The sequence below is a fragment of the Oncorhynchus masou genome, chromosome 22 (assembly GCF_036934945.1).
Source record: "Oncorhynchus masou masou isolate Uvic2021 chromosome 22, UVic_Omas_1.1, whole genome shotgun sequence".
NCBI lineage: Eukaryota > Metazoa > Chordata > Actinopteri > Salmoniformes > Salmonidae > Oncorhynchus > Oncorhynchus masou.
The window spans coordinates 9,092,316-9,119,985 of NC_088233.1; the positions used below are offsets into that span (position 1 = coordinate 9,092,316).

At 42.0% G+C, this 27,670-nt stretch overlaps 2 protein-coding genes across 2 annotated transcripts in view; both read right to left on the reverse strand.

Moving 5' to 3' along the window:
• The window catches only part of LOC135508968 (FYVE, RhoGEF and PH domain-containing protein 6-like), a 36,498-nt gene extending 35,727 nt beyond the window's left edge, over window positions 1–771 (reverse strand). Inside the window, exon 1 of the mRNA XM_064929215.1 lies at window positions 542–771. Within this exon, the coding sequence (XP_064785287.1) occupies window positions 542–551 (10 nt within the window). The 5' untranslated portion in view covers window positions 552–771. The remainder of the gene's footprint in view (window positions 1–541) is intronic.
• Window positions 772–4,898: 4,127 nt separating this feature from the next.
• LOC135508969 (uncharacterized) lies at window positions 4,899–27,568 on the reverse strand. The gene is made up of 18 exons (XM_064929216.1): window positions 27,300–27,568; window positions 27,116–27,210; window positions 26,004–26,578; window positions 25,050–25,106; window positions 24,234–24,333; window positions 23,722–23,949; window positions 23,290–23,439; window positions 22,056–22,170; window positions 19,979–20,104; window positions 19,388–19,492; window positions 19,025–19,196; window positions 11,674–11,899; window positions 11,162–11,260; window positions 10,651–11,029; window positions 9,899–10,015; window positions 7,231–7,373; window positions 6,890–7,025; window positions 4,899–5,358 (listed from the first exon to the last, which is right to left on the reverse strand). Exons 1-17 carry the CDS (start codon window positions 27,345–27,347, stop codon window positions 6,893–6,895), a joined length of 2,868 nt encoding a protein of 955 aa, XP_064785288.1. The 5' UTR covers window positions 27,348–27,568; the 3' UTR covers window positions 4,899–5,358; window positions 6,890–6,892.
• Between the last annotated feature and the right edge of the window lie 102 nt (window positions 27,569–27,670).

Consider the following 27,670-nt stretch of genomic DNA (forward strand, 5'->3'; position numbering starts at 1 on the left):
ACACACACACACACACACACACACCTCAACAGTACAGTAATCATATTAATGGTCCAGCCAACAAAGCAGCAGTGGGAATTACTAGGAGTGGGAGTATGGAGCTGGTGCCAGGTCGTGTGACCGCTGAGTGGTCACGTAGACAGAGTAACTGTATCCCAATTCTCTACCCTAAAGGTGCACTTGCTCACTTTTCTTCATGGATTTAAAAGAAACTGACCGATGTAAGAAATATGGTGGAAATTCCCTCTCGTCTAGATCCATTCTTAGGTCAATTGGACCAATCCAATGCTCCAGGCACGACGACAATAAACACTAGACTTGTGTATCGGAGCCACCAAACAGCTCCAATTTTGACTTTATACCAAATAAAATAGATTTGAATCCCAAATGTAGCATTGTTTAAATTACAATATTAAACGAATATTTATAGGTTTGTGTAAAGTCTATTCTCTACACAGGTAAATGAAGCTTGCTTTACAAATTCGACAACCCAAACGACATCGATTGACACTTCTCATCAACTTTGTGCCAGTCAACAAACCTGCGCTCATGACGATGATTCCTGCCGAACAATCACACTCCTCCGGCTTCTCAAAATCGTTCAACTCAACCCAGGGAAAACGCTGGCTTTCTTCATTCTTCCTTGAGACCCATTGTCAACACTCAAAACGTTGTAATTAATCTTGCGATCTACCCTTTAAAGATGAAGTTATATTTCTACATTTGATCTTGAACTGGCAACAGTCGCGATGCACTGATCCACCCCGATGTTATGAACTGAGATGAGTTTATTGCTGGACATTCACACAATGTCCACTAGGGGTCTCTCAAAGCACCAATCAGCACTTGATACAGTAACTAAATGTTGTCCCGCCCTTGTTTCTGTTATAAAGCTGAGTGATTGGGCTGAAGAAGTGAAACTACTCACAAATTCATAGACAACTATGGATGCGAGGACTGACCGTCCAGGATATCACAATTCCAGTCTTAACCGTGTTTTGAGGATATATATTGTTTGTTTACATTTACTTCGTTTACAAACATTGGAGTAAAACCAGCTTATATTTTTGGTTCTGATGGGGTAGGACAGTTGAACTTAGATCATGAGGCATTTTCCTAAGTTATATTCGTCAAGAATCCATGGATACATATCCTTCATTTAAGTCCAAAAATGTATGTAGCAGGAAAACCTATACAGAAAGTCATTTTTGGTCGTTTATTGAATATACCAACTTTTCCAAATAGTGGAGGTAGTCAAATCTCGTTTTTATTTTTTTTTTTATTTTTTTATAGAGTTTCACCTAAAAGGAAACTATTTGTCATTGATATTCAAATTCAGGTCTCAGAAAAATAACCTAAAACTACAACAGTTAGTTGAATTAGTCTAAATATATGCTCATTAGCAGATGGTTTGAGGGGCTCTCAGATATGAATCTTTATATAACCTATAACCTAGAACCTACAGTTACAGTGCATTCTGAAAGTATTCACACCCTTTGACTTTGTTGTGTTACAGCCTGAATATAACATTGATCACATTGACATTTTGGGTCATTGGCTTATACACAACAGCCCATAATGTCAAAGTGGAATTATGTTTTTAGACATTTTTACCAATTCATTCAAAATGAAAAGCTGAAATGTCTTGAGTCAATAAGTATTCAACCCCTTTGTTAAGTCTAAATACATTCAGGAGTAAAAATGAACTTAATAAGTTACATAATAAGTTGCATGGACTCACTCTGTGTTCAATAATAGTGTTTAACAATTTCAAACACAGATTCAACCACAAACACAACAGAGATTTTCCAACGCCTCACAAAGAAGCACACCTATTGTAGACCGGGAAAATACAAAAGCATTACATTAACAATCCTTTTGAGCAAATGGTGAAGTTATTAATTACTCTTTGGATGGTGTATCAATACACAACCAGTCACTACAAAGATACAGGCGTCCTTCCTAACTCAGATGCCGGAGAGGAAGGAAACCGCTCAGGGTTTTCACCATGAAGCCAATGGTGTTTTTAAAACAGTTACAGAGTTTAACGGCTGTGATAGGAGAAAACTGAGGATGGATCAACAACATTGTAGTTACTCCACAATACTAATCTAATTGACAGAGTGAAAAGAAGGAAGTCAGTACAGAGTTATTATTTTTTCAAAACATGCTTCCTGTTTGCAACAAGGCACTAAAGGTAAAACTGCAAAACATTGGCAAAGGAATTAATTTTATGTCCTGAATACAAAACATTATGTTTGTGGCAAATCCAACACAACCTATCACTGAGTACCACTCTTCATATTTTCAAGCATGGTGGTGGCTGCATCATGTTATGGGTATGCTTGTCATCGGCAAGGACTAGGGAGCTAAGCACAGGAAAAATCCTAGAGGAACGCCTTGTTCAGTCTGCTTTCCAACAGACACCTTTCAGCAGGACAATAAACTAAAACAAAAGGTCTACACTGGAGTTGCTTACCAAAAAGACAGTGAATGTTCCTGAGTGGCCGAGTTACAGTTTTGACTTAAATCAGCTTGAAAATGTATGGCAAGGCATGAAAATGGCTGTCTATCAAAGGTCAAAAACCAACTTCAATTAAAAAAAAATAAATAATATGCAAGTATTGTACAATCCAGGTGTGGAAAGCTCTTAGAGATTTACCCAGAAAGATTCACAGCTGTAATCGCTGCCAAATGTGATTCTAACATGCATTGACTCAGGGGTGTGAATACATATGTAAATTAGATATTGTTGTATTTCATTTTCAATAAATTTGATCATATTTCTAAAAACATATTTTCATTTTGTCATTATGGGATATTGTGTGTAAATGGGTGAGCAACATGTTTTATTTCATTTAAAACCCACTTTGAATTCAGGCTGTAACATAACAACATGTTGAATAAGTCCAAGAGGTACGAATACTTTCTGAAGGCACTGGAACTTAGATGAGGGACATAGAATCACCTCTACATTAGAGTAGATCACTTTAGCAGCTTCAAAATGACAGACACAGACATTTTCACAAGGCTGTACAGTAACACTTTACACATAGTTCTTCTTCATGTGTAGTACCTTTGTGATTATTTACATTTAGCAGCAAATGTTGCATAGATAGGACTTTGTAAATTGCTTTATAATTGCATAATAATGGCATTATTACAATGCGTAATAACAATAATACAATGAACAGTCACTATTCCTCTTGTGTACAGTCGTTATAAAAACTCTCAGCTCATTGCTATGCAATTCAAGTTTTTATTAAGTGTCGAAAGGAAACTAAACGTTTAAAAAAAAACTGCCGTCTTGAATCAACGACAGCCAAGCTAAGTGGAAAAGCATGTCAGTTTGTATTGGGAGTAAACTAAGCCATTTAAAGATGGTAAAGAGTGTGTTTGAAACAAGAACAACTCCCCTCAGATGGACAAAGAGTTTCAAAGTTGTTTTTGCTAAGCATCCAACTTGCTGTTTGCATGTATGCAAATGAGTTTTAATTAGTCTGCAGTGTTGTCAGGTATCATAATATGAATTGTAGCGTTCTACCTTTTCAGTGGCATGTTGAAAGAGTCATACAGCAGTTGAGCATCACAACTTATTTATACTTCTCTGTACAGCATATCATTGATTGGTTGGTTTGACTTGATTATCTACACCTGGGGTATGTTCAGGAGAATGGACATTTACAGAATGTTCCGATAGAAATGTATTGTGTAGATCAAATATGACTATCAGATAGACTGAAATAGAATAGGAGATTGTGTTTGCTCTATTCGTCCTATTTCTATCTGCAACATGCAGTTCCTGCTTGCAGCCCTACCTTTAGTTGAAGGCAGCCAATCCAATTGTTTCTGTTCCAGATACAACCCTCCCATTAGTTAAAATCTGCATTCAAATACATATATATATATATTTTTGTAGTTACTTTCACAGATCTGTTTTCAAATAGTTACAAAAATGTTTTTACTCTCTTAGATCTATTTTCAAATGCCTTTTCTGGGATCTGTATTCAAATAATTGTAGTCACCTCCAAAGTAACTATAGTTACATTCCACAAAACATGATTTAAACTATAGTTGTTCCAGATCTGGTAGCAACTCCAGATTTCCCATTTAACTCCACAAATCAATTACATTAAACATCTGGCATACTGTCGGTGCAAAATAAATATGGAAGATTGAGTCCCATGACTTGGGGTAAAGTCAAGGCCCTTACACATTTAATTTGTTATACATGACCATAATGTCATCATCATCATCATCATCATCATCATCATCATTAATAATAGACTAGATGTTGTTGAAGCTTGATGTTTATCATCATAGCTCATAACAATGGTCAATAATACAAATAATAGCCCACATATTCATGTGCATTTCGGCATCACATGCTGTGCTTAAATGGACCATTTCTCTCTGTCATCAGTGCTAATTAAAGCCAGTAAATATCTGAGTTCAGTGGAAAATGAAGGAATGCGTGGGAGTTCATTTGCCAGGTCACCGATTTCTATGAGGAAGTAGGGTAAGAAACTAACGTCACCATTCATTGTATCAGAATATTTCTCCCTCTGAACATTCCACAGTATAGGTTATTCTAAAAACCAGCGTTAGGCAACACTGAGTCACCCATAGTTCTTTTCTCTCTCTCTCTCTCTCTCTCTGTCTCTCAGTCTCTCACTCATCATTGGTTGATACACAGTCACTTTATCAGTCAGGAAGTGCCTCTCTCAGCTGAAACAGTATGATGTCACAACAGGAAGAAATTAGATAGCTCTGGGTTTGATACAATTGTACTGGTAGACAGATAACAGTAGATCATCATTTTGTTTTTCACTTTGAAACAGTTTTCATTTGTCCTGGAGGATATGAAGACAGATAATATGAAAACAACAGTCCACATATTGACAACAGTCTTTTATTTGTAGACCGTAGAAAAATAAGGAAGATCTTCCATGATGCAACTGAGTTCTACAAAGTGCTATGATATACAGTATGTGGAGCATTGCTTCGTTGAATTCAATTCAGTCAAACAAGACGTGTGCAAGACAGTTATAGATGTAATGGGAGATCTGTATTACATTTACAGTGTAGTGCACCTAATATTAGACTTGGTCCCTCTCTCCCAGCACACTGTCTGTCTCCAGCCAGCGAGCCCAGCTCTGAGGAGGTTCTTCTCCAGTGTCTCCTAATGACTTGTGACACCAGAAAGGGTCTTACATTGCAGCTCTGATAGGAGCTGACCTTTGTTCAGTGTGGTGAGTACGGGCAGTGAGGATGCAGCAGACGTATTTTTGGCTTTTAGAACGAGCGGTGTCTCTCTTTAACGTGACCGATGATGTCACAGGTCCCTGAGTCAATTTCCTGGAACACAAAGAAGTCAGCTTTACAATGCATGTTAGACATTTTAAACATAGATGTCACTCAGGGATTCTTGAAAGTTGGTACAATCCTTGTCTGGCAGGGAAATGTCATGAAAAAAAAAGCATTTTGTTTAATCATTTGAACTTAACAAATTACATTTAAAGGGAATTAAAAATATATATTTATATTTGTTTATTAATTTCCATGTGTGCTCTCTGACAGAAAATGCTCTTTTCCGATGCAAAGGATTACAAATTAAAACTTCCCCAAAAAGTGACTTTTTTTTTACTTGCAAAAATAAATATTAACTGGAAAATGATCACATGTAGTTTGTTGCAATAGCCCTCTCTGACTTCAATGAATATTTTTTTCTAAAAGCTGTGATTCCCCCCAGAATTGGTCAACTAAAATTCTAACTGAATCAGGAAGAAGCAGGACCAGCTATAACAAAAGAACCTCTTATTCATGTCCTCATTACATGTAGTGCAACAAGACCATTCATGGTCTGTACAGTTATATACTTTTGATTGATTTAAACAAACAATATTGAAATCACCACGGTCACTACCATAACCTGTCAACTCCATCTCCCTGAGATATTAATATAGAATATAGATGTTGGTTTAAATGAGTTCCTTTTAATTAGGTTTTAGAGTCATAAAGCTACTGAGGAAAAACTCAATTGTATTCCACTTGAACGAAGAAGGAAAATAAGCAATTTTGTCAACTTTGTCAGATTTTTGTCTAATGTCAACTCCGCCAGAGTGCTGAAAGATCTGATAGAATGGTTATATTTGGTTGGGGATCGTGAAATAAACAATTGTTTATATTTTACAAATGTTTGTATTGAACTTTTATTTTTAAAGACAAGAACATGTCTGTTTATGAGTGTCTGTTGTCAATTCCTTCACTGATTGCTAACCCCCTTAAGATCGTTTTTGTTTTTTTGGGGGGGGGGGGTAAAATATTCTGAAAAAATATGTTTGTCATTGTCCTGCAATATTAAAAGATTAAACTATTGAGGTACTTGCTGTGCTCGACGTAAGAGATAATGTTTATAAATCTGATTTTATGTTCTGAATCTAGAAAAACATGCCAAAATGCTAATGAAATTAGCCCTGGAGAATTATACAGTGGTATAAAACAACAACAAAAATACTTTTGGAGATTTGTATGACATATTTTGAATAACTCTATGTTAGAATGAAACAATCAAGTACTTTAAACACTTGTTGAAAAAAAAAACTAAAATAAAAATGCCATATATGGTGATATAAATCAATTTGCATTTCAAATGTTGTTAACAATTAAGAAAAAAATTATTCTGAGGAAACAAAGTTGGGATTGTCCCGTCTTTCAAGAATCCCTGCACTATTGTCAGTATGGGTAAGAATGAGGTAATGATAGTCGTTAAACCCGTGTCACAAGCACAATATTGGGTAAGTGGTAAGAGAACAGGAGGTCAATCACAACATTAAGTAATGATACTAAAAGGACGGAGTAATACAGAGTATTGGGTTTATGTACGTACCGCTCACTGGTTTGGGACTTTTCCCTTCTCTAACAGGGCAGGTGTTCCACGAGAGATGTCTCCTCGTCCATCAGGGACCTTCTGAGCTGCCTGATGGCCTGGTGGGTTCCCTACTGCTGGACTCTTCACCTGGGCACTGCCAACACAGCAGAGAGGGTACTGTTCCCGTTCAACTCAATTCAATACGTTTTCTCAGAAGTCGTGTGAAATATGATCGCATGAAGCAGCACCCTGGCCCCTGGCCCCTGGCCCCTGGAGCAGGTTACGGGTTTAGCAAGTGCAAGTGCTTTGCTGGAAGGGCACAATGGCAGTAGGTAAGTGTCACTTCAGTAGCTTTTTACCTGAACTTGTAGTCTGAGGGCAGGCTCTGGCCCTGTCTGTAGTCCCCTCTAGTTTTAGAGATCTGCTTGTGGAGGTTCCTCACTGAGCAGCTGTAGCCGTTGAAGATGTAGTCAGCGAACAGCAGCTTCCCTCTGATGTACATCTGTTGAACCAATAAACAGAAACATCTTATAGGACTGACGGAGACGTGATAATGATTGTTTCCAAAGAAAATTAGCACGAAAAAAAATCTAAATATCTGGATATGACATCCACTTAAAATGACTGTAACTCAAAATCAAAGTTTTATAAACTGTTGACAAATGTATTCTATCTTTTGTATTTCTTTTTCATTTTTAAGATGATGAAAACAAAGACATTCTGATAGCATTCATTGTGCATTTAGGTTCCTCCTTTTCAATTGAAAAGCCATCAATCGATTATTGCTTAGTGTTTGTTTTCACAACCGGCTTTATCCTAATCCTCTGTTTCTCTCTGTTCTGACCTGCAGATGATTTGACCCTCCATCGGACACTAAAGTCTTTTATTCAGCCTATTTGAACCAGCCTGAATTCTGAGCTCACCATTGTCATTCATATGGTAACCTGGTCTCAGGTTTACAACAGAAGAACCTGACTAGCCTGTTCTTCATTAGTTAGTCTACAGCAGCGGTAAGCAAACGGTAAGAGAAGAAGAGAAAGTCCATAAGCCTCGGTATACTAACGTCTCATACGCGTCGGCAGTGTTCCACTTCAAAATAACTTTGTGTCACTTTTATTTATAATTCTGGTAAGTAGATCCATCAAACAGTCTTTATTAAAGACAGTTACATTATTAGCATATTGAAGAGAGTTCTGTCTATCTTTCCTCCACGCCCAGCCAGGTTGGCTCATTTTCAGTAAGTAGCCCTTTCCTGCACAACCAGCCAGGTTGGCTCATTTTCAGTAAGTAGCCCTTTCCTGCACAACCAGCCAGGTTGGCTCATTTTCAGTAAGTAGCCCTTTCCTGCACAACCAGTCAGGTTGGCTCATTTTCAGTAAGTAGCCCTTTCCTGCACAACCAGCCAGGTTGGCTCATTTTCAGTAAGTAGCCCTTTCCTGCACAACCAGCCAGGTTGGCTCATTTTCAGTAAGTAGCCCTTTCCTGCACAACCAGCCAGGTTGGCTCATTTTCAGTAAGTAGCCCTTTCCTGCACAACCAGCCAGGTTGGCTCATTTTCAGTAAGTAGCCCTTTCCTGCACAACCAGCCAGGTTGGCTCATTTTCAGTAAGTAGCCCTTTCCTGCACAACCAGCCAGGTTGGCTCATTTTCAGTAAGTAGCCCTTTCCTCCACAACCAGCCAGGTTGGCTCATTTTCAGTAAGTAGCCCTTTCCTGCACAACCAGCCAGGTTGGCTCATTTTCAGTAAGTAGCCCTTTCCTCCACAACCAGCCAGGTTGGCTCATTTTCAGTAAGTAGCCCTTTCCTGCACAACCAGCCAGGTTGGCTCATTTTCAGTAAGTAGCCCTTTCCTCCACAACCAGCCAGGTTGGCTCATTTTCAGTAAGTAGCCCTTTCCTCCACAACCAGCCAGGTTGGCTCATTTTCAGTAAGTAGCCCTTTCCTCCACAACCAGCCAGGTTGGCTCATTTTCAGTAAGTAGCCCTTTCCTCCTTTCCTTTATGACTACCCAGAAACACTCTGTGTGACCCTGATTTAGCCCACTGCAGTAACAGGATAACTGGAGTTCTTGTAAAAAGGTAAATGAATTTACAATAAGACCAAGCTGGTTTGATAATGATGTCAAAGCTCTTGGATTAGTGTTTCTTTGCTGCCATCTACAGTAATATGTGGATATCAGGTGAATAAGATTAGGGCTACATGCCGATCCTTCACATAGAAGTGTGCAATCATTCACTCCCTCTAATGGATTTTAACAGCATCTGATTGGTGCAAGCAAGGTTGTAGGGAGTTTCCATCATATTACTTCCACCAGTCCATTCATTTTAAATCCGTGAGGGGGAGCGTATTGGTACCAGTTACAATTGGGCAGAAGGGTTTTTAGTGAATCGGACCACAGCCAAGCAGTCGTGGCTGAGAGAGAGAGACAGCTGTTGACCAACTGGTCTTGGCTGAGAGAGACAGATGTTGACCAACTGGTCTTGGCTGAGAGAGAGAGACAGATGTTGACCAACTGGTCTTGGCTGAGAGAGAGAGACAGCTGTTGACCAACTGGTCTTGGCTGAGAGAGAGAGACAGATGTTGACCAACTGGTCGTGGCTGAGAGAGACAGATGTTGACCAACTGGTCTTGGCTGAGAGAGAGAGACAGATGTTGACCAACTGATCGTGGCTGAGAGAGAGACAGCTGTTGACCAACTGGTCGTAGCTGAGAGAGAGACAGATGTTGACCAGCTGGTCGTGGTTGAGAGAGAGACAGCTGTTGACCAATTGGTCATGGCTGAGAGAGAGAGAGAGAGAGAGAGACAGCTGTTGACCAATTGGTCATGGCTGAGAGAGAGACAGCAGTTGACCAACTTGTCGTGGTTGAGAGAGAGACAGCTGTTGACCAATTGGTCATGGCTGAGAGAGAGAGAGAGAGAGAGAGAGACAGCTGTTGACCAATTGGTCATGGCTGAGAGAGAGAGAGAGAGACAGCTGTTGACCAATTGGTCATGGCTGAGAGAGAGACAGCTGTTGACCAACTGACCAGAAACATCCCAGGAGCGGCATTGTGTCTCTGCTGCAGCAGTGCATTGTGGGTAGCTGGGCAGGTCTTCCCTGTAGACAGCTCATACCTCACCAGGCGGAACGAGTCCAGCTGACTCTGAATATGAGGACAAAGTCAAGCATGAAAAGTGTGTGTGTGTGTGTGTGTGTCTGCCCCTGGTAATCTCAAGAGTGGAATTATATGGATACATTGTATGTCCCGAAATTGAATGTTCTGTCATGTAAATGTATGTAAATCAATCTGAGTACATGGCATGGTCCTGTTCTTATTCATGTAAATGTATGTAAATCAACCTGTCAACCCGAGTGCATGGCATAGTTATATTCATATTCATGTAAATGTATGTAAATCAATCTGAGTGCATGACATGGTCCTGTTCTTAAACATGTAAATATATGTAAATCAATCAATCTGAAGTCGCTCTGGATAAGAGCGTCTGCTAAATGACTTAAATGTAAATGTAAATGTACATGACATGGTCCTGTTCTTATTCATGTAAATATATGTAAATCAACCTGAGTGCATGGCATGGTCCTGTTCTTATTCATGTAAATATATGTAAATCAATCAATCTGAGTACATGACATGGTCCTGTTCTTATTCATGTAAATGTATGTAAATCAACCTGAGTGCATGGCATGGTCCTGTTCTTATTCATGTAAATGTATGTAAATCAACCTGAGTGCATGGCATGGTCCTGTTCCTATTCATGTAAATATATGTAAATCAACCTGAGTGCATGGCATGGTCCTGTTCTTATTCATCCTCTCGTAGAGCAGCTCCAGCATGTCCTCATGCGGCAACAAGGGGATGTGAGGGGCGAGGGGGGTCTGGTGCAGGGGTGTCACACACACCACCAGGATCTGTTCACTGTGGGGGGGTTGGCCCCAAATGAAGGCGTCATACTCCTGGTCTGTCAGGACTGGCATGGTCCTGGAGCTACAGCGACACAGCCTGTGTGTCCGGCCCTCCAACCCCAGGAGAACGGCCCTAAACTGGGCAGGACACGGGCTGCAAAGGGGGTAAGGGGTGGAGGGGCTTGAGGATGTGTAGTGGGGACGTTGGGCAGTGAGACGGAGCTCTGGACTGCATCTCGGGATCACTACAGACCTGGGGTGGAAAGAATAGAACATGGTGATCAGCATAGGACAGAAGGAAAGGGAGGAAGTAGTCCTTGTTAGGTTCAGAAGCAGTGAGTTGTCTCTGTCAGTGACAGAGGCATGGTTCTGGTTCTGTTCTTACTCCAGTCTGACGTTGCTGTGGACTCTGAACGTCCCTGACTGTGTGAAATGGAGGGGCTCCTCTCTTCCCTCCTTGCCCTGCTTCTTTGGAGAAAATGTCCTGTTGACAAATCAATAATACTCTTCATCATCAACAGAATGATCATCATCATCATCAAGACTTCAGTCTGAACATAATTGTCCACAAACAATTTGTTATTTTACATATCGTCGCTGTCGGATGAAAACCTTGTGAGTCCCCGTTTTATTTTATTGTTTCACATGTACTGAAAGCAGTAACTCCCCTCAATGTGCTCTGAAAATGTCATACCTCTAGGACTCACATTTATTTTTTCAAAATAGCTTCTGAAGTTTCAGAATTGTATGTACGCTAATATGAAAATATGGCTGTTTTTTTTTTTTTTACATCTCCTGAAAAGTTTGTTTTGGAAATAAGAGGTTTTCATCTGGCATCGACGATATCCAAAACCACTCCTTTTTCTACAACAACACACATCAGTCACATCATGTTACCATGACAACTTGTGGGTGGAGCCTGGCAGGAGGACATCTGAGGCAGGTGGCAGGTGTCTGGTGCTGGCATGTAGCGCAGTGCTTCCCCCCCCTGGTAGACCCCGGGTACTGTCTGACAGCCCTGTGGTGGGGTGGAGGGAGGGCGGCGCTGCTGACTGGCCCTCTCTCTTCAGTCTGGGCCGCATTGGACCATCAGACATCCGCTCCATATCTGGGCACTTGATACCTGATGGGCAACAGAAGATGGTCAGGACTTCATGAAGGAGACTCATAGTGGGTTTGTGGTCCTCTGTAGCTCAGTAGTAAGAACATGACGCTTGCAACTTCAGGAAAGTCAAATCAAATCAAATGTATTTATATAGCCCTTCGTACATCAGCTGATATCTCAAAGTGCGGTACAGAAACCCAGCCTAAAACCCCAAACAGCAAGCAATGCAGGTGTAGAAGCACGGTGGCTAGGAAAAACTCCCAAGAAAGGCCAAAACCTAGGAAGAAACCTAGAGAGGAACCAGGCTATGTGGGGTGGCCAGTCCTCTTCTGGCTGTGCCGGGTGGAGATTATAACAGAACATGGCCAAGATGTTCAAATGTTCATAAATGACCAGCATGGTCAAATAATAATAATCACAGGCAGAACAGTTGAAACTGGAGCAGCAGCACAGCCAGGTGGACTGGGGACAGCAAGGAGGCATCATGTCAGGTAGTCCTGAGGCATGGTGCTAGTGCTCAGGTCCTCCGAGAGAGAGAAAGAAAGAGAGAAATAGAGAATTAGAGAGAGCACAGTTAAATTCACACAGGACACCGAATAGGACAAGAGAAGTACTCCAGATATAACAAACTGAGAGAGAGAAAGAAAGAGAGAAATAGAGAATTAGAGAGAGCACACTTAAATTCACACATGACACCGAATAGGACAGGAGAAGTACTCCAGATATAACAAACTGAGAGAGAGAAAGAAAGAGAGAAATAGAGAATTAGAGAGAGCACACTTAAATTCACACAGGACACCGAATAGGACAGGAGAAGTACTCCAGATATAACAAACTGACCCTAGCCCCCCGACACATAAACTACTACTAAATACTGGAGGCTGAGACAGGCGGAGACAGGCGGAGACACTGTGGCCCCATCCGAGGCCCCCCACGGACAGGGCCAAAAAGGAAGGATATAACCCCACCCACTTTGCCAAAGCACAGCCCCCACACCACTAGAGGGATATCTTCAACCACCAACTTACCATCCTGAGACAAGGCTGAGTATAGCCCACAAAGACCTCCGCTGCGGCACAACCCAAGGGGGGGTGCCAACCCAGACAGGATGATCACATCAGTGACTCAACCCACTCAGGTGACGCATCCCTCCCAGGGATGGTATGAGAGAGCCCCAGTAAGCCAATGACTCAGCCCCTGTAATAGGGTTAGAGGCAGAGAATCCCAGTGGAAAGAGGGGAACCAGACAGGCAGAGACAGCAAGGGCGGTTCGTTGCTCCAGAGCCTTTCCGTTCACCTTCCCACTCCTGGGCCAGACTATACTCAATCATATGACCCACTGAAGAGATGAGTCTTCCGTAAAGACTTAAAGGTTGAGACCGAGTTTGTGTCTCTGACATGGGTAGGCAGACCGTTCCATAAAAATGGAGCTCTATAGGAGAAAGCCCTGCCTCCAGCTGTTTACTTAGAAATTCTAGGGACAATTAGGAGGCCTGCGTCTTGTGACCGTAGCGTACGTGTAGGTATGTACGGCAGGACTAAATTAGAGAGATAGGTAGGAGCAAGCCCATGCAATGCTTTCTAGGTTAGCAGTAAAACCTTGAAATCAGCCCTTGCTTTGACAGGAAGCCAGTGTAGGGAGGCTAGCACTGGAGTAATATGATCATATTTTTTGGTTCTAGTCAGGATTCTAGCAGCAGTGCTTTTAGCACTAACTGAAGTTTATTTAGTGCTTTATCCGGGTAGCCGGAAAGTAGTGTATTGCAGTAGTCTAACCTAGAAGTGACAAAAGCATGGATTAATTTTTCTGCATCATTTTTGGACAGAAAGTTTCTGATTTTTGCAATGTTACGTAGATGGAAAAAAGTCCTTGACATGGTCTTGATATGTTCTTCAAAAGAGAGATCAGGGTCCAGAGTAACGCTGAGGTCCTTCACAGTTTTATTTGAGACGACTGTACAACCATTAAGATCAATTGTCAGATTCAACAGAAGATCTCTTTGTTTCTTGGGACCTAGAACAAGCATCTCTGTTTTGTCCGAGTTTAAAAGTAGAAAGTTTGCAGCCATCCACTTCCTTATGTCTGAAACACATGCTTCTAGCGAGGGCAATTTTGGGGCTTCACCATGTTTCATTGAAATGTACAGCTGTGTGTCATCCGCATAGAAGTGAAAGTTAACATTATGTTATCGAATGACATCCCCAAGAGGTAAAATATATAGTGAAAACAATAGTGGTCCTAAAACGGAACCTTGAGGAACGCCGAAATTTACAGAGGTTGATTTGTCAGAGGACAAACCATTCACAGAGACAAACTGATATCTTTCCGACAGATAAGATCTAAACCAGGCCAGAACTTGTCCGTGTAGACCAATTTGGGTTTCCAATCTCTCCAAAAGAATGTGGTGATCGATGGTATCAAAAGCATCACTAAGGTCTAGGAGCACGAGGACAGATGCAGAGCCTCGGTCTGATGCCATTAAAAGGTCATTTACCACCTTTACAAGTGCAGTCTCAGTGCTATGATGGGGTCTAAAACCAGACTGAAGCATTTCGTATACATTCTTTGTCTTCAGGAAGGCAGTGAGTTGCTGCGCAACAGCCTTTTCTAAAATTTTTGAGAGGAATGGAAGATTCGATATAGGCCGATTAGTTTTTTATATTTTCTGGGTCAAGGTTTGGCTTTTTCAAGAGAGGCTTTATTACTGCCACTTTTAGTGAGTTTGGTACACATCCGGTGGATAGAGAGCCGTTTATTATGTTCAACATAGGAGGGCCAAGCACAGGAAGCAGCTCTTTCAGTAGTTTAGTTGGAATTAGGGTCCAGTATGCAGCTTGAAGGTTTAGAGGCCATGATTATTTTCATCATTGTGTCAAGAGATATAGTACTAAAACACTTGAGTGTCTCTCTTGATCCTAGGTCCTGGCAGAGTTGTGCAGACTCAGGACAACTGAGCTTTGAAGGAATATGCAGATTTAAAGAGGAGTCCGTAATTTGCTTTCTAATAATCATGATCTTTTCCTCAAAGAAGTTCATGAATTTATCACTGCTAAAGTGAAAGCCATCCTCTCTTGGGGAATGCTGCTTTTTAGTTAGCTTTGCGACAGTATCAAAAAGGAATTTCGGATTGTTCTTATTTTCCTCAATTAAGTTTGAAAAATAGGATGATCGAGCAGCAGTAAGGGCTCTTCGGTACTGCACGTACTGTCTTTCCAAGCTAGTTGGAAGACTTCCAGTTTGGTGTGGCGCCATTTCCGTTCCAATTTTCTGGAAGCTTGCTTCAGAGCTTGGGTATTTTCTGTATACCGGGGAGCTAGTTTCTTATGAGAAATGTTTTTAGTTGTTAGGGGTGCAACTGCATGTAGGGTATTGCGCAAGGTTAATTTGAGTTCCTCAGTTAGGTGGTTAACTGATTTTTGTCCTCTGGCGTCCTTGGGTAGACAGAGGGAATCTGGAAGGAATCTTTGTGTTGTTTGTGAATTTATAGCACGACTTTTGATGTTCCTTGATTGGGGTCTAAGCAGATTATTTGTTGCAATTGCAAACGTAATAAAATGGTGGTCCGATAGTCCAGGATTATGAGGAAAAACATTAAGATCCACAACATTTATTCCATGGGACAAAACTAGGTCCAGAGTATGACTGTGACAGCGAGTGGGTCCAGAGACATGTTGGACAAAACCCACTGAGTCGATGATGGCTCCGAAAGCCTTTTGGAGTGGGTCTGTGGACTTTTCCATGTGAATATTAAAGTCACCAAAGATTGGAATATTATCTGCTATGACAACAAGGTCCGATAGGAATTCAGGGAACTCAATGAGGAACGCTGTATATGGCCCAGGAGGCCTGTAAACAGTAGCTATGAAAAGTGATTGAGTAGGCTGCATAGATTTCATGACTAGAAGCTCAAAAGACGAAAACGTCATTTTTTTTTGTAAATTGAAATTTGCTATCGTAAATGTTAGCAACACCTCCGCCTTTGCGGGATGCACGGGGGATATGGTCACTAGTGTAGCCAGGAAGTGAGGCCTCATTTAACACAGTAAATTCATCAGGCTTAAGCCATGTTTCAGTCAGGCCAATCACATCAAGATTATGATCAGTGATTAGTTCTTTGACTATAATTGCCTTTGAAGTAACATTAAGTAGCCCTATTTTGAGATGTGAGGTATCATGATCTCTTTCAATAATGACAGGAATGGAGGAGGTCTTTATCCTAGTGAGATTGCTAAGGCGAACACCGCCATGTTTAGTTTTGCCCAACCTAGGTCCACTATGCTGGCAGGCTGGCTAACAGCCTGCTGCCTGGCCTGCACCCTATTTCATTGTGGAGCTAGAAGAGTTAGAGCCCTGTCTATGTTGGTAGATAAGATGAGAGCACCCCTCCAGCTAGGATGGAGTCCGTCACTCCTCAGCAGGTCAGGCTTGGTCCTGTTTGTGGGTGAGTCCCAGAAAGAGGGCCAATTATCAACAAATTCTATCTTTTGGGAGGGGCAGAAAACAGTTTTCAACCAGCGATTGAGTTGTGAGACTCTGCTGTAGAGCTCATCACTCCCCCTAATAGGATGGGGCCAGAGGCAATTACTCGATGCCGACACATCTTTCTAGCTGATTTACATGCAGAAGCTATGTTGCGCTTGGTGATCTCTGACTGTTTCATCCTAACATCGTTGGTGCCGACGTGATAGTGAGTTTGATTCCTGGGACCACGATGGGTAAAATATATGCACACATGACTGTCACTGATAAAAGCATCTGCTCGATGGCTCATATTGTTACATATCAAAGGAGCTCCCAAGTGGCGCAGTGGTTTAAGACACTGCAGCTCAGTGCTAGAGGTGTCACTACAGACCCTGGTTCAATCCCGGGCTGTATCACAACTGGCTGTGAATGGGAGTACCGTAGGGCGGCATACAATTGGCCCAGAGTCGGCAAGGTTAGGCAGTCATTGTAAATAATGATTTGTTCTTAACTGACTTGATAAGTAAAAATGTAATAAAGGAGATTACATATGTAACAAAGGAGATTACATATGTAACTAAGGAGATTACATATGTAAGATGACATATGTAACTAAGGAGATTACATATGTAACTAAGGAGATGACATATGTAACAAAGGAGATGACATATGTAACAAAGGAGATGACATATGTAACTAAGATGACATATGTAACTAAGGAGATGACATATGTAACTAAGAACTGGAAAGTAATCACAAAGGGGGAGACACGCTGGACCCAAACTGTTACAGACCTATATCCATCCTGTCCTGCCTATCTAAGGTCTTTGAAAGCCAAGTCAACAAACAGGTCACTGGCCATCTCAAATCCCACCGTACCTTCTCCGCTGTGCAATCTGGTTTCCGAGCCGGTCACGGGTGCACCTCAGCCACGCTCAAGGTCCTAAACGATATCATAACCGCCATCGATGAATGACAGTACTGTGCAGCCATCTTCATCGACTTTGCCAAGGCTTTCGACTCTGTCAATCACCATATTCTTATCGGCAGACTCAGTAGCCTCGGTTTTTCTGATGACTGCCTTGCCTGGTTCACCAACTACTTTGCAGACAGAGTTCAGTGTGTCAAATCGGAGGGCATGCTGTCCTGTTCTCTGGCAGTCTCTATGGGGGTGCCACAGGGTTCAATTCTCGGGCCGACTCTTTTCTCTGTATATATCAATGATGTTGCTCTTGCTGCGGGCGATTCCCTGATCCACCTCTACGCAGACGACACCATTCTGTACACTTCAATGCCATACAGCATTCCTTCCGTGGCCTCCAACTGCTCTTAAACGCTAGTAAAGCCAAATGCATGCTTTTAAACCGTTCGCTGCCTGCACCCGCACGCCCGACTAGCATCACCACCCTGGATGGTTCCGACCTAGAATATGTGGACATCTATAAGTACCTAGGTGTCTGGCTAGACTGTAAACTCTCCTTCCAGACTCATGTCAACCATCTCCAATCTAAAATCAAATCTAGAGTCGGCTTTCTATTCCGCAACAAAGCCTCCTTCACTCACGCCGCCAAACTTACCCTAGTAAAACTGACTATCCTACCGATCCTCGACTTCGGCGATGTCATCTACAAAATAGCTTCCAACACTCTACTCAGCAAACTGGATGCAGTTTATCACAGTGCCATTATCACCTTATACCACCCACCACTGCAACCTGTATGCTCTAGTCGGCTGGCACTCGCTACATATTCATCACCAGACCCACTGGCTCCAGGTCATCTACAAGTCCATGCTAGGTAAAGCTCCGCCTGATCTCAGTTCTCTGGTCACGATGGCAACACCCACCCGTAGCACGCGCTCCAGCAGGTGTATCTCACTGATCATCCCTAAAGCCAACACCTCATTTGGCCGCCTTTCGTTCCAGTTCACTGCTGCCTGTGACTGGAACGAATTGCAAAAATTGCTGAAGTTGGAGACTTTTATCTCCCTCACCAACTTCAAACATCTGCTATCTGAGCAGCCCACCCAATTTTACCTACCTCATCCCCATACTGTTTATATTTATTTACTTTTCTGCTTTTTTGCACACCAATATCTCTTCCTGTACATGACCATCTGATCATTTATCACTCCAGTGTTAATCTGCTAAATTGTAATTATTCACCTACCTCCTCATGCCTTTTGCACACAATGTATATAGACTCTTTTTTTTCTACTGTGTTATTGACTTGTTAATTGTTTACTCCATGTGTAACTCTGTGTTGTCTGTTCATACTGCTCTGCTTTATCTTGGCCAGGTCGCAGTTGCAAATGAGAACTTGTTCTCAACTAGCCTACCTGGTTAAATAAAAGTGAAATAAAAATAAAATAAAACAATGCTTATGATGATGCTGTACTTTACTGAACCACTTTTATATGGACACACCTGCACAGCTTCATTGTATTTTCCATGTGAAGAACTTATCTAACTGGCTGAATGGTTTCTGTGTCGACTTCAGTAGGTACTAACATCAGTCCACAAGGACTTGTCGCGGTATAGACATATTTATATAGTAATTACTTTATTAAATAAGATTTAGAAAAAAAAGCTCCAGCGGACCACCAGAACTCTTCACCCCTTGACCTGTTATTGTAAAAGAGAATAATGAATGTCTATAATGAACACATTTAAATAAAACCACCTGTGGTGACCCGGTAGAACTCCAGCCAGTCGTCCAGGATATTACATATTCTCCTCTGGAGTCTTTCCAGCTCTCGTCCTGCCCGCCCTCCTCCTCTCCTGAAGAGACAGGGTTCTTCCAGCTTCCCCACCTCCCGGGTCACCTGTCGCACCTCACTGGAACGCACTGACACCTGGTGCATAATCAAAATCTTGTTGTGTATGAATGTTGGTCAAGAGAGACTAGTACAGACATTGGAAACACCACTCAATGAGACGAAATCCTAACTGACATCCTCTTAGCCAGGTCGTTATTGTAAAATATGTGTTCTCAAAGAGCTACTTAGTTAAATAAATGCCATAGATCCTCTTTAAAGTCTCTTACCCTCTTGGTGTCTATGGTCTGGCCCTGGTTCTTCTGGTGCTTCTTACTCAGGGAGAGCTCCTGGGCTGCCAGAGAGGTGAACGCCCCCTCAGTCTGCAGACAGGCCTGGACTCATACAAATCATCAATCAGATTCACCAGTCACCAACCGTTCACCAGTCAGCTTCACCAGTCACCAACCGTTCACCAATCATATTCTCCAGTCACCAACCGTTCACCAATCAGATTCACCAGTCACCAACCGTTCACCAGTCACCAACAGTTCACCAATCAGATTCACCAGTCACCAACTGTTCACCAATCATATTCTCCAGTCACCAACCGTTCACCAATCAGATTCACCAGTCACCAACCGTTCACCAGTCACCAACAGTTCACCAATCAGATTCACCAGTCACCAACCGTTCACCAGTCACCAACAGTTCACCAATCAGATTCACCAGTCACCAACCGTTCACCAGTCACCAACAGTTCACCAATCAGATTCACCAGTCACCAACCGTTCACCAATCAGATTTGGCCATCACCAGCCATCATCAACACATTAAGCCTGAAATAGCTGTAATATCTTATCGTCACAGTGTTTTCTCACCACTTGTTTAGTTGGGGTGATGTTGGGCAGGGGGGACAGTGGTAGCTGGACACTCTCATTGTGACTCTTAAAGCTGAGGGTGGTGCAGGTACCGCTCAACATCCGTACTGAGATCTGATCAGACACCTGGGAAAAAATAAGAAAATAACCAAAGGTTATGGAATGCCTCTTCGCTTAAATATCTAAACCCTATCCTAATCCTAACTAAACCCTATCCTAATCCTATTGTAACCCTATCCTAATCCTATTGTAACCCTATTGTAACCCTATCCTAATCCTAACTAAACCCTATCTTAATCCTATTGTAACCCTATCCTAATCCTGACTAAACCCTATCTTAATCCTAACTAAACCCTATCTTAATCCTAACTAAACCCTATCCTAATCCTAACTAAACCCTATCCTAATCCTATCCTAATCCTAACTAAACCCTATCCTAATCCTAACTAAACCCTATCCTAATCCTAACTAAACCCTATCCTAATCCTGACTAAACCCTATCCTAATCCTAACTAAACCCTATCCTAATCCTAACTAAACCCTATCCTAATCCTAACTAAACCCTATCCTAATCCTAACTAAACCCTATCCTAATCCTAACTAAACCCTATCCTAATCCTAACTAAACCCTATCCTAATCCTAACTAAACCCTATCTTAATCCTATTGTAACCCTATTGTAACCCTATCCTAATCCTATTGTAACCCTATCTTAATCCTATCCTAATCCTATTGTAACCCTATCTTAACCCTATACTAATCCTATTTTAACCCTATCTTAATCCTATCCTAATCCTATTGTAACCCTATCTTAACCCTATCCTAATCCTATTTTAACCCTATCTTAATCCTATCCTAATCCTATTGTAACCCTATCTTAATCCTATCCTAACCCTATCTTAACCCTATCCTAATCCTATTTTAACCCTATCTTAATCCTATCCTAATCCTATTGTAACCCTATCCTAATCCTAACTAAACCCTATCCTAATCCTAACTAAACCCTATCTTAATCCTATCCTAATCCTATTGTAACCCTATCCTAATCCTAACTAAACCCTATCCTAATCCTAACTAAACCCTATCTTAATCCTGACTAATCCTATTGTAACCCTATCTTAATCCTATCCTAATCCTATTGTAACCCTATCTTAATCCTATCGTAATCCTATTGTAACCCTATCTTAATCCTAACCAAACCCTATTTTAATCCTAACTAAACCCTATCCTAATCCTATTGTAACCCTATCTTAATCCTAACTAAACCCTATCCTAATCCTAACTAAACCCTATCCTAATCCTATTGTAACCCTATCCTAATCCTAACTAAACCCTATCCTAATCCTATTGTAACCCTATCTTAATCCTATCCCAATCCTAACTAAACCCTATCTTAATCCTATCCTAATCCTATTGTAACCCTATCTTAATCCTAACTAAACCCTATCCTAATCCTATCTTAATCCTGACAAAACCTCAAGAGAGATTCCTAATTGGCATAAATAACTTCTCACCTCTGATGATAAATGTACTTGATGGCTGTTCCTCTATTCGAAGTTATGATTACAATAGAGGCAATAGCCCACTTTAGAACTGAAATGGACCGATCAGCCATGATGACGTAGTTGGAGTATCACAGTATCCGTGGGTAACATCGTCATGCCCCACGTCCCCTGCTTTGTTACAAGCCCCCGTACTGCTGTCCCAGAGGCTATCATATGACGGCGTTGCCCAGCAACTGGGACTTCCTCTTCTTCTTGACTGAGTTTGTCAGTGAAGGGCCTTACAGAGATGGGGATTACAAACAGTAGTTGTAGACTAAACTGGGCTATAGCCTATTATAAACTGGGTGGATCAAGCCCTGAATGCTGATTGGCTGACAGCCGTGGTATATCAGACCGTACACCACACCTCCTCGGGCCTTATTGCTTAATTAGCTTACTCTTAGTTTCTTTACTTTACCTTAAATTAGGTGAGGTCAGATTAAAAAGACAACTAAGAACATACATTTGCTCATTTACATTGAGCTATATCCTGTATTGACTGAACTGTTGACCCCATGGAACCCTGGTCCTCACCTGAATGACTATCCTCTCCTTAACCCCAATCTGCCAGGTCCACTCCTTAGTGACAGCTCCTTCTGGGTCACACGTCATCCCGCCACGCTGATCCCACACAGCAGTAACAGTCCCACTACAGACAACAACAGTTCACAACAGTTCACAATTAGATCCATCTATGTCTGCTTTACTCACAGCAGACATACTCACAATAAGCACACCGTGTTCACTGCCAGCTGACATAATCCCTGTGGATCCATTGATTAAAGACCAGTGGAGGCCGCTGAGGGGAGAAGGGCTCATAATAATGTCTGGAACGGAGCGAATGGAATGGCGTGGAAACCATGGAAACCATGTGTTTGATGTATTTGATACCATTCCACCGATTCCCCTCCAGGCATTACCACGAGCCCGTCCTCCTCAATTAAGGTGCCACCAACCTCCTGTGTTAAAGATCCCTTTCATGTGATCTACGCCTCACCCTAACCAGTAGTAATCCACTGATCCCAATTTAAGGTTTCCTCATGCAGAGGTTCGGTTTGCTCCTAGCAGAACTTGGCTAGGCCGTCTGTGCTCGCATACTCCCGAAACACCTTCGCTTTAAAAACAAGAACAAATATTACTATTACCACTACCACTTCCTCAAAATAGTCCAAGATCATCTAAGATAAATCAAAGTTAAATCTAATAATCTAAGATAAATCAAAGTTAAATCTAATAATATAAGATAAATCAAGATATCTGTCAAGATATCTGTCATTAATTTTGACATTTTTAGTCGAGCAATTTTACATCTAGCTAAGATGTTTGGTGCAGTATTTCTCAAGTGCAAAACAACAACAAAAAGCATTACAATTAATCGTCTCTCATCGAATGACAACAAACACTTCATGTTCCCACTCCTACTAGAAATAGTACTGTTGACCAATCATCGTCGATGGGGCATAGACATCGGCTACTGGACTTTGACTTGCCTCAAAAAAACAGTGTTGTGTGCAAGAACAGCCGGGGGGGGGGGGGGGACGAACAACAACGTCACAAACTGTTAATATATGCGTGAACTGTTTCGACCGGGAAGCATGCGTCAGCTTTATCTGAACTAGGAGCCTAGGTCAGCTCAATTCATTCATTAGTACAACTAAATTGGGCCTTCGAGTCAGATACTGTACATACTGTTCTTAGTGCCCCTATTTCTGTTAACTTTAATGTTTGAAAATTCTGTTCAATCTTTCACCATTTACCATGTGTTTACCTGAGTGGGTGTGTGACGGTGCCCCGTCCTACTGCGGTGATGCTGGCCAGTATAACAGCGCTGAGTTGGTCACTGAACACATTAGTATAGAACCCTCCACAGGACAGACCAGAGTGGCTCTGACACACAGCTACAAAACCAGACGGATAGCTGGGAAGGGTCAAGGGTCAAGGTGACGGCTAGGTTAACCCATTTAGATTTAGAAATTAGAGATTTAAACTTCATTTGTTGAGTTTAATTTTAGGAAGATGTTCCCTGCCCATTGCCCTGATTCCTTGTCTTCACAGATCTCAGACAACTGGTTTTTAGTTTCTCTCATATAGCTTTCCCATACCTAGTTCTGACAGACCTGTGAAGATGAGTGAAAGAGGTCAGTAGCGAAGTAACATCCTGGAATGAATCAGCTTTAGTTGGAAACGTGAGAAAGGATACTATAGGAAGGAGGAACCATCATTGATCCTGTAGTGTAGTTTCTGCCGCGGTGAATCCTGGTCCTCCTGGTTCACCTCTGGTATCTGAGGGTAAGGCCAGGTCTTGCCTCCTCCTCCGCTTCCTCCTCCTGTCTTCTTCTGGTGTTTAAAGTGTGGCTTGGCATCCCCATAGTGACGGAGGATGGGTGGTTTGTTCAGCCCACTCTCTGCCTGCTCCGTTGTCTGTTTTCTAAATGAAGTCATACTGTAATCATACACACGGACAAATTGGCACACTCAAAGTAATTGAAAAAGCCATTAGGGTGACATGGGGATATGTTGTGTTGCAGGAAAAGCTGTGGAAATATAATACAATATTGTAGGTACCAGCAGGGAAGTGAACCCAGGTTGCTGGCATGAATGTCAAACATGCATCGCACCAATGCGATTAACCTGTTTTGGTGGGGATTATAACATGGCTCATAACATAGTGAGGATTTCTACAACATAATAGAGTAGATTAGAAGTTCTTACATAGGTATCCTAGCCAATTGCAGCCTCTCTACCACCCAATGACACAGCTTAGTCCACTGAGGTTCCTCATGAGTTGGCTCCTTAGGCTGGACGATCCAACCTGCATGTACCATACAATACAACTTTATTGTCCATATGCTACAGTGAATAATGGATATTTTTGTTCTGAACCCCCCCCACCACCACACAGTAAATAGAAGCACAGTGTCAAGCCGTAGTGCAGTCAACGGCCCCTGAATGGAGAGCATGTTGTGAGGTTAAGTGCATTGCTCAAGGGCACAATGTGGGTACACTAGATGTCCATCTACCACACACTAAGTCAAATGATATGATAACATGTGCCACTTAGCAAATTGTTTTTCATCCAAAGTTACTTGCAGTACAGTGAGCACATACATTTATTTTATGAGTGTGTGTTCCCTGCGGGAATTTAACCCACGACCTTGGCTTTGGGTTCCAGCTGTGGCTCAGTTGCTAGAGCTGATAAAGCGGAGGCAGCACTACTACTGCTCTATACCGTACAGTTTTGATCATTCTTATTTTTTTTAACTAGGCAAGTCAGTTAATTAAGAACAAATTCTTATTTGCAATGACGACCTACACCCCGGCCAAACCTGGACGACGCTGGGCCAATTGTGAACTGCCAAATGGGACTCCCAATCATAATACCAGATTCGAACCAGGGTGTCTGTAGTGATGCCTCGAGCACTGAGATGCAGTGCCTTAGACCCGTTCGTCACTTGGGAGCCCCTAATCAGGTATATCGTCTGCGTATAAATGTCTAGGAGTAGCATAGTGTGTGTGGTAATGTCCTACCTTGCTCTTCATGGGTTTTTGAAGAGATGGAGAAACTTATAGTTGTGGTCACATGAGCTGGAAGGAAATTGTTGAAAAACAGCTTGATGGGAATGTCATCTTGGATACAAAAGACACTAGTTTACATGTATTTCCTCAACACTAACCTACATGTATTTCCTGAACACTAGTTTACATGTATTTCCTGAACACTAGTTTACATGTATTTCCTGAACACTAGTTTACATGTATTTCCTGAACACTAACCTACATGTATATCCTGAACCCTAGCCTGCATGTATTTCCTGAACACTAGTTTACATGTATTCCCTGAACACTAGTTTACATGTATTTCCTGAACACTAACCTACATGTATATCCTGAACCCTAGCCTGCATGTATTTCCTGAACACTAGTTTACATGTATTCCCTGAACACTAGTTTACATGTATTTCCTGAACACTAACCTACATGTATTTCCTGAACACTAGACTTCATGTATTGTTAAATGGTCACTTATAGGACTAAGGGGGAGCTTCAAGAGAAGCATCCACCCATTGTCTCAGTAATACCCATAATACCCCAGATGAGTGTGAGTGAATTATTAAACAGGGAAAGTCAAAAGGCAGGAACTGGTTGTAACTGATTCACTGACTAAGGCCTTTTATAAAAACCTGTGGCCCGTAGACCAACAATCTCTCTTGTAAACCAACCTAGCCTCTCACACAAGCAGGAATGTCTTAAAAGTATGACAGCAATGACTTAATATAGGTGGTTTAATGTTTATGACCATTTTCATTACTTATCCCAGGTCTAAAGTGGCCATGGTGAGTTTGGTTAATTAAAGTAGATGGCCTGGGGAATTGTACAGTGTAAATGTGAGACTTTTTTCAAAGTCATAATTTGACTTCCTATTAGAAAAGGTGTCAACTAATGCAGTGGGTGAGTGCTGTCGAGTTCATGTTGAGGATTCACCTTTTTGTGCATGGGAAACTGACGATCTTTTGCGCAAATTGGAGTCTTGAGGCCGTCTCTCAGACCCATTTTCCACCTTGGACGGTTTTTGTTTTGTCTTTCTCTTTCCCGCCATCTGCCGAAGAGTCTCATCGAAATTCATGAAGCTCTTCGACTTGCGAGGTTTCCCTCCATCACCACCCCCACTGCCGACACCCAACTTCCAAGATGGTTTGACATAAACTGCCCCTGCGGTCAAATCCTTCCATGAGTAATTCAGAATGTTCACGAGGCCGTGTGGAATACATCTCTCCTCACTCCCTTCATACTGCGAAAGCACACTCCCCAACTCGCTCAACAACTGAGGGGCCATATGCTTGTATGCATCCATCGGGTCCACGTCATCCAACCAGTCTGCTGGCACGGCCGCGGCCTCCGGATTCCTCTCATCACCACCCATGTCCAACGATCCGTTGATAGAGGGCCAGGTATCTGGTTTACCAGTGGTAGAGGGTTTATTTTGCACTTTGTGTGCATTGTCTTCATTCTTTGCATCATATTTGTCATCGTTAACGCACTCACTGTGAGCGCATAGGCTATAAATTAGAATAGAAAGTATTGAAATGAAGATTTGTTTATTTATAAATACTAAGTCAAGCACACACAAAACAGACATATAATTCTGGCCTGGGCAACTCCAGTCCTCGGGGGTCTGATTGATGTCACACTTTCCCCCCCAGCCCCTGCTAACACACCAGAATCCAATAATCAACTAATCATGATATTCAGTTCAAAATGCAAGTAGTTAAATCAGCTGTGTTTGCTAGGGATAGAGGGAAAAGTGGTACACCAATCAGGCCCCCGATGACTGGAATTTTCCAGTCCAGCACGGTCTAATGTAACAGTATAACCTTAGACCGTCCCCTCGCCCATACCGGGGCGCGAACCAGGGACCCTCTGCACACATCAACAACAGTCACCCACGAAGCATCGTTACCCATCGCTCCACAAAAGCCGCGGCCCTTGCAGAGCAAGGTGGACTACTACTTCAAGGTCTCAGAGCACCGCTAACTAGCTAGCCATTTCACATCCGTTACACTAACATGTATAAAGTCTATATGAGTGTAGCCTACCTTTTGATTGTTGCCAAGCGCACGCCCACATTTGCCAGATCAAAGCAATGCTCCAAGGGCATTCTGGGGCGCTTCCTATGTCCCCGTCCTGTTGGCTGAAGAAGTTGTGAAAATTATTATCCATTATCCCAGTTTCCTCTGTTGCATGATATAGTAATAATAAATAGTATATTTATTGGGTTACCTGATCAAAGAAATACAGAGGTCCGGGTCTAAAATCTGTCATCGTCATTTGCAAATAATCCCAGTCAGTTATACACTCTATAAAAGTGTTGATTAACTCCCCACGTTATCTACATCTGGTGTTTAAAAACAAACATTTGAATCCCAGTAGAATATCTAAGCTTGCACTGGGTGCCTGAATAATGTTTGACAATCCACCTCCGCGTTCATCTACTGTAAATGTAACCTTTATCCCTTTGAGTTTGCTGAAGCTTGTTGCTTGGATACACACACTGCGCCCGGCCCGTCTCCAAATGAGTTTACGCACCAGAAATGATCGACTCACGGCAACAATCTGAAAGCATAACACCGACAATACAAACCACGGCTTCT